Here is a 7,625-nt window from a genome sequence, read left to right on the forward strand (position 1 = left end):
TAATGGTACTTCTTACCTTGGAATTGTAGAGAAATCACCAAGGAACCCTGAGGTCCAGTTGCAGCTCTGGCCTTTAGTTTCTCGTTTGTAAAATGAAAGGTTTGGACTAGATAATTTCTCAAGCCCTTTACCTCTGACACTGGTGTCCTAGGTGACTTCTTCCTCTTCCTAGACATCTGTCACATCTCTCCAGGTATTTTTGTCTGTGTGTTTATTTCCTTAGATCATCTTCCTGAGGGAAGGGGGCTGAGGTGCAGCACAGGATGTTTGTGATTAATGAGCCCCAGAAGCTGCAGCTTTTGTATGAATCTTTGGAAAAGAGCATCCCTGAGTCCTTTAAGGTGAGGGAGCAGGGGATGATGTGGGGAGAGAGGGCTGAGGTGTGAGGAGGATAGCTTCAGGGCTCAGAACCTTTCTGGGCAGATGGTAGTACAGGTTTAAAGTCACATTCCTTTTTCAGGGGTGACCTCAATACCCATATCTATTCACCTACCTTACTTCTTTTGTGGCCTTTTAAATATCTTTTTGACTCCACTCCATGCTATCTCTAATTAAATTCCTTTTTTTTTTGCCCCAGGCTGTTGCAATATCTCCATTTTCAATATTACCATCCCACCTGCCCCTTCGTGACCAGAGTCATCTATCTGAACAAATATAATTATATCACTCCCTTGTTCTAAGATTTCAGTAGAGTCCCATGTCCCTGGCATAAAGTCCACAATCCTTAACTGGGTACACAAAGGTTTATCAAAACATACCAGCCTCCTCTACTCCATCTCCCAACATTCCCCTGCCATATACTTACTACATGCTACAATTATTGAGCCCCTCATAGTTCTGCAGGTATGACATATGATACAATCTGCTACCCATATAAGCATTCATTCATGCTTTATTTTAAACTGAAATTACTTGCCCTGCTTCTTTCTTCATCTTGCCAGGGAAAAAGTTTACTTATCCTATAAGATGCAAGTCAAATATTACTCCTTCAGCGAGTCTCCCACCACTTTCTCCTTGGGATGCCACACCACTGTGTGCCTACACATCTATCAGACTGTGTCTCATTATGATCAGACTAGGCATTTCTCTACCCTTGTAGACTTAACTTGAAGGCAGACTGTGTATTTTTCTAGCCTTCTAGACTTAATTTGAATTCACCTTTGAATTCTCTATACTTGACACACATCTGATATGTAATAGATGCCAAATAGATGATATGTTATAAAATTTAAAATGGGAAAATAATATAAATTTTTTTAAATGAATGAATTAATGTCCCTGGACCCAGCTCCTAATGATTCAGCTATTAACTTGGATTTCTGTGGACCCTTATGGGGCCATTTCGCAGCATACCTTCCAATAAATAGTCCAATGAGCCCTAGCTCTGGAAGTCCTACTTCTATCCTGTCCAGTCTTCCTAACCCCTAGTTTTATTTCCCATACCACACCCAAAACTCTATCTCAAAGAAACACTTCATCCTTTCCTGTTTTGTTCTGTTGACCTTGTAGGTATACGGTGCCATTTTCAACATTATAAATAAAAACCCATTCAACCTGGAGGTGTTAGTGGATTCCTGGCCAGATTATCAGATAGTCATTACTCGGCCTAAGAAAGAGGTGAGACCTTAAGCTACTAATTACAAGGCCAGTCATGCTCTGGATGTTCTCTCTGTGGTAATGAGGGAACTGAAGCTGGGGGCTGGGGAGAATAACATTGGCACCCGTGATTCCTATAAGTTTTGGAAAGACTGCTCGGAGGAGAAGGTAAGATGGTGAGATAAGGCATGGGAGTAGCTCAAACAGCTAACAGTCCATGTCTTGTAAATAACACTAGGGTGCCATCTAGTCAATTCTTCTTCATTAAGATTCTGATCACAGGCATACATGTATATTTAGTAAGAATGTCTTCCGCATCTTCTAGGTTTGGGAAGTATAAGCAGTGAATCCTTTTCATCCCAGAATAGGGATATTTTACCTTCCCTTTATTTACCTAGTAGCCAGGGGAATTAGAACACACAATGCCTGCAGTGACCCCCAGGGCCCCCAGGAGAGTGTCAACAGTAGAAAGTAAGCAGGTAGGCACTGTCAGACTTGGCCTTCAACTCCACGTGTTTTTGTGAGCTCTGGCATGATGGACCTTTCCCGAAGGCCTCTTTATTTACGTGCACAACAAGTCAATCACCCCATAAAGCTGGGTCAGAATTAGCTTAGGCATTGTTTCCTCAGAGTCCCGGAATATTGGCCTCCAACCCTGTTGTCTTTCCTTACTGGATGTACTCTCTCTTTTAGACCCTTAACTAGTCCCGGTGCCCCTTCCATCCTAGACAACGGGGCTACTTACTCACCCTCTCAAGGGCAGCTGACTTCAGGGCACCATCAAAAAAGAAACACTTTCAGTGTGTCAAAGAATTCCAAGGCTATTTATGCACCTCTCTCAAGAAAAAAAAAAAAAAACAAACCCAGAGGGTATCAAATAATCAAGTCTCTAGCACACCAGATATGAGAACATTTGGTATATTATAGTACTGTGTAAATAAATATGACTAATATTTGTTATGTCAGGAGATGAAAGATGATCTGGATCATTATACCAATACTTACCACATCTTCACCAAAGCTCCTGACAACTTAGAGGAAGTGCTGGCGTGCCCCCAGGTCATCAACTGGGAACAAGCCTTGCAGATCCAAGGTAACTGGTATGAGTTACAAGGCAAAGATCCCCTGGTTTATTCACAGCAGATATGGATGGAGTGATGTGGAGCCTGTCTTCCTCCCCCCTCCAGGTTGCCAAGAGAACCTGAATGAGGCAATAGGAAAGGTTTCGGCTTCAAAATCAGTGCAGGTGGATTACATGAGGACCATGCTCTTGTCACCAGAAATGCAAGAGAAACTCCAGACATCAAGTGATGGCAAGGATGATTTGACACAGATATTTAAAATATACAAAGGGGATGAAGCTAGCAGGTGAGATTTTACTTTTATGCTTCTCAAGTTCCTGATAGAATTATTAAGTTGCCTTGAGAGCCAGACTCAGAAATGTAGAGTTTGAGACTAAATTATGACCAGGTACATAGTTGTGTGAGTAAAGGAAGAGAAGTTTGCTGAGCATGGTTAGGGCCTTTATTAGATGAGGTCATTTACATATATGAACGCACTCAGGTCTCATAAGAGGATCCCTGGGAGGGTATTGGTGGCACTGAAAAATCTTTACTAAGTTTCGCAAAAATTCTACCTGCTATACAAAGTATGCAAATATTCAAAGTAAAAAGTAAAAGTTTGCCCACTCAGATTCCTCACAATTTTCCTGTCCAGGTATATTCTTAACATTGGTGCATATGCTTTTAGTACTATGTGTCTTTGTTCTTTTTTTCTTTTTTTTCAACACACACACATACTGTACTGCAAGTTACTTTTTAAACTCAGCAATATGTTATATATACATCTTTTATGTAAACTCATGCAGATATCTTGCATTTATTTTGGTAGCTGCATAGATTTCTACAATAAAGAGATATATACTTATATATTCCTGTATTAACACAAAAATTCTATAATAAATGTCTTCATAAGTAGATCATTGAACAAGTTGTATAAGTATTTCTGAAAGATGGACTCCTAGATATGAAATGCTTGGATCAAAAGTATGTATATTAAATGAAAATATTACCAAACTGGATGGTAAGATTTTGATGAATTTAAGTGTCCATCAGTAAGGGCATGGATAAATTCATTAAGTTATAATCCAAACAATGGAATACAGTAGTCCCTCGCTATATCGTGGTTCACTTATCATGGCCTCACTGTATCGCGGGATTTTTAAAACTGTTATATTTAATTATTTATCGCCCATTTTTCACTATATCGTGGGATTTTTTGGTACTGTATATTTATGTTGTTAAAGTTATGTAGGTTTAAGAGTGTAGAATAAATGTAAGGTTTCTACTTCACGGAGGGATCTGGAATGTAATACCCACGATAAGTGAGGGAATACTGCAATATGCAACTGTTAGCAAGAATGAGGCAGCTCTATATGAATTGACAAGAATTACAAAATATATTGCTAAGTGAAAAAAAGGAACAACAAGAAATATGGACAGAACAGTGTACATTTTATGCTATCATAGTGTGTACCCATCTAAAATTGCATAGGGTACCTCTAGAAGATTACATAGATATACTGTATCACCAGTTATCACTAAAGAATATAACTGGGTAATAAGGAATCAGAGAAATGCTTAATTATTTTTAGTTAATATCCATTTATGCTTTTAAATTGAATTATTAACTCAAAAGAATAACTAAAATCTAAATACCCACTCACACATGCAATTGATTTATCTGGAAGAGCCAACAATATTCAGATCTTGCTTTGGCCCAGCTGTGTTTCCATGAGAATCTTCAGATAAACTAATGCACAGGGGAACACGGTAAATGGCAACTGAAGAATACTTAATATTACAACTCTGGAAATCTTGAATAAAGTACTGTCCTAAGGTGATTCTTTGCTCTAAGCTCAAATGCATAGCTATCCCACTTGAGGGGGGCAGGTGGCAATGCTTGAGACCTTTGAGGAAGCAGGACTAGGATCGGGTCAGGCATGAAAGAGCAAAAAGAAAGCCTCACCCATTGCAGACAAGTTAGTGCTCAGTGACCCCACGTTCTAGCAAATATAGAACAACTTTGACAAGTGCCTAAGAAAGCTTTGTAGGTGGGATAACACTTCTTTGAGATCTTCCACCTGCCCCAACCTTCCCTATCCACAGAGGGTGTTATTCTGATTTCGCAGATGAGAAAACTCAGTCTCAGACAATTTATCCAATGAGAGAATTAAAATCCTGATTGTTCCCACTCCAAATTCCAATTTCCCCCCTATACTGGTGCTTCTTAAATTTTACTTTTGGTACTTCCCTAGAGGTATGCAGTGATGGACACATGAAGCTGTAAGACCAACATTGCTCTCATCTTCCTGTGACATACATTTTACTGAAATATCTGTTAAAAGAAATACCTTGTGTATTTAGATATTTTGTGGAATAGAATTCAGAACCCATGTGTTTCACATGTGGATCTTCAAAGAAAATTCAGCTGTGTGGGAGGTAGTGCTGGTGTACATCTTTGCTATTTTAGGAAACTAAGTTCATTTCTTTTTCTTCAGGGTATCCACTTGGACTTTTTTTTTTTTTGAGATGTACTTTCTGCATCAGGAAGCAATTAGGATTTTCTCTGTCAATTATTTGGGAAGATTTTAAAGCAGACATAGAAATCATACTTTTTTGGTGCACCTGTTTCCTCCTCTAGGCTCTGGGATCCTCAGGAAAAGGAATGGTGTCGTACTCATTTTCTGCAATCCTGGTGTTTGGCAAAAGTTGGCTGAACAAATGCTCTTTTTTTTCCTTGACAGGAAAGAAAACTTTGCAGGCATCTTCTTGGATACCTCACATGCAAGGCTTGTGAATGAGCATTGGGACTTTGGAAAAAATGAGAGGAGCTTGAAATATGTTGAACGCTGCATCCAGAATTTCCCAGCATTTGGTGTACTGGGTCCAGAGGGGCTCCCTATCTCTTGGACTGTGATGGAACAGTCCTGTGAGATGAGGATGGGTTATACGGCCCCTGAATATAGAAAACAAGGCAACATGTGGCAAATTTGTTGTCATATGACAGAGTATGCTATGCAGAGAAAAATACCATATTATTTTCATGCAGCAGGCAGCAAAGAAATTATTGTACAGAAACTGATAGATTTTGGCTTTAAGCGTCATCCTTGTGGCTGGCATCAGTGGAAATGCAACCCCAAGAAATACTGCTGATGGGTGCCATGGTCCCTTCCAAGCCTTTCTTATCAGTGAAAGCACATCAGTACAAACACATACAAAATCCAGTTATCTGGGGTCCATGCATTATTTCAGCTCATCCTTATGTAATATTTTAGTCTTCCTTCTCCTTCATAGTACAGACAATTATAAACTTGGCCTTTTGATGCCATGTTTTTCCTTTATGGTGACAGATATCTCAGAATTAAAACCACCTGATGCCAATCATTAGTGCCAGGAGAATTCTTTTAAAGCAATATTTTCTTCTTTGAAGATGTCTTTTGTGAAAGAATCCTGCTTTTTTATGCTTCTGTGTTTGACAATAAAAAGTCTACTTTGAAAAGTGTCTCCTCTGGTATCCTCCTCTTCCTCTTACAAAGTTTTCCAAAGTGTTACAGAGTGGGGGTGTCCAAAAATCCCCAGAGACTGCGGTTTGGGGGATGGAGAAAGGAAACAGCTTTTAAGATGCCTGCACATGCCTGTGGCTAGTGGCTAGTGTCTTTGTTACGTAAATGGCTTTGGTTCTTCCAAGGCCCCAAGAAGATGGGAGGGGTTTTGACCATGGAATGGTACAGAAAGAGCACACGGAGCCTGCGCAAGGTTCTGTGAATGGTCAGAACTGGTTACCACACCCACCGCGTCACAGGACGCATCAGGGGTTTAAAAATAGGCGGCTGACATTTTAGCGAGGTTCTCCATGTGGTTGTAAGAAGAGATCTCACGCAGCTTTGAGAGGAGGAAAGGAGATCCACGCAATTTGTAAGGAGGGCAGAGGGGAACTCCATGTGGCTTTGAAAGGGCAGAGAGAGAACCGTGTGTGATCCAGTACAATACAACACATGTTTTCCTGGACTGTTATATGGAGGCTGATGACATCGTACCCCAGATCCTGAAGGAGAGAGCTGACAGATGAGGGATGGGGAACTTCTGGGCATGTTTTTGGCTTCTAGCCTTTTGGGGGCCAAGGGAAGTGCTGGGTCCCGTGGGAGAACAGGGCTCTGAGCTGAAGTGCTCACTGCCCTCCCCAGGTTGGACTATTGTAAATAAAGTCCTGTTTTCCTCAACACTAGTTGTCGGTTTTTACACCAAGGCATCAGGTGAAAGAACCCGCGTTCTCTAGGTAACAAAACAGTCTTACAAAAGCACTCAGCATCATTTATTTTGGTCCTGGGTGCCTTCTAAAGAGCTTCGAGACACTCTCCTGTGGCTGTCAGTGATAGTTTGGTTTTCTGACTAGCTCTTTATCACGGGGGCTTGATCAGTTGAGGTGTGTGAGTTCATATTTTCACTATTATTTTAATATCTATGCTGTATTAGTTTCTGGTTGTTGTTAAAAATTACCACATGCTCAGTGGCTTAAAGCAACAAAAATGTATTACCTTATATTTCTAGTAGTCAGAAATCAAAAAAAAGGTCTTACGGGATAAAAATCAAAGTGCCAGCATGGCCTGTTCTTTCTGGAGGTTCTCAGGGAAGAATCCTTTTCCTCATCTTTTCCAGCGTGTACAGGCTGTGCTCATGTCCTGGCATGGGGCCCTGCATCACACTACATTTTTTCTTCCTCTATTTCCATCCTCTTCCCTTACCCTTCTTTTCTGTATTCAGATATTCCTTCCTCCTTCTTACTAGGACACTTGTGATTACACTTAGGTCCCACTTGGGTTATAATCCTCCTCATCTCAAAATGCTTAACTTAGCCACCTCTGTGAAGTCATATAATTTAACAATCCAAGATTCTAAGGATTAGCACCCGATTCTCACTGAGGGTCATTGTTCAGCCTACCACATAAGAATATCAAATTTGTTTCTCCA

At 40.4% G+C, this 7,625-nt stretch overlaps 1 protein-coding gene across 1 annotated transcript; it reads left to right on the forward strand.

The window, feature by feature from the left end:
• The first annotated feature begins 229 nt into the window (after nt 1-229).
• Nucleotides 230-6,021, forward strand: GLYATL2 (glycine-N-acyltransferase like 2). Its single transcript, XM_090267493.1, has 5 exons — nt 230-341; nt 1,510-1,617; nt 2,563-2,689; nt 2,784-2,964; nt 5,402-6,021. The coding sequence occupies exons 1-5, from the start codon at nt 264-266 to the stop codon at nt 5,808-5,810; spliced, it is 903 nt and encodes a 300-aa protein (XP_090123619.1). The 5' UTR covers nt 230-263; the 3' UTR covers nt 5,811-6,021.
• The last annotated feature ends 1,604 nt before the right edge of the window (nt 6,022-7,625 follow it).

This window comes from Furipterus horrens, unplaced genomic scaffold (genome assembly GCF_987537825.1).
Source record: "Furipterus horrens unplaced genomic scaffold, mFurHor1.1.pri manual_scaffold_2, whole genome shotgun sequence".
Taxonomy (NCBI): domain Eukaryota; kingdom Metazoa; phylum Chordata; class Mammalia; order Chiroptera; family Furipteridae; genus Furipterus; species Furipterus horrens.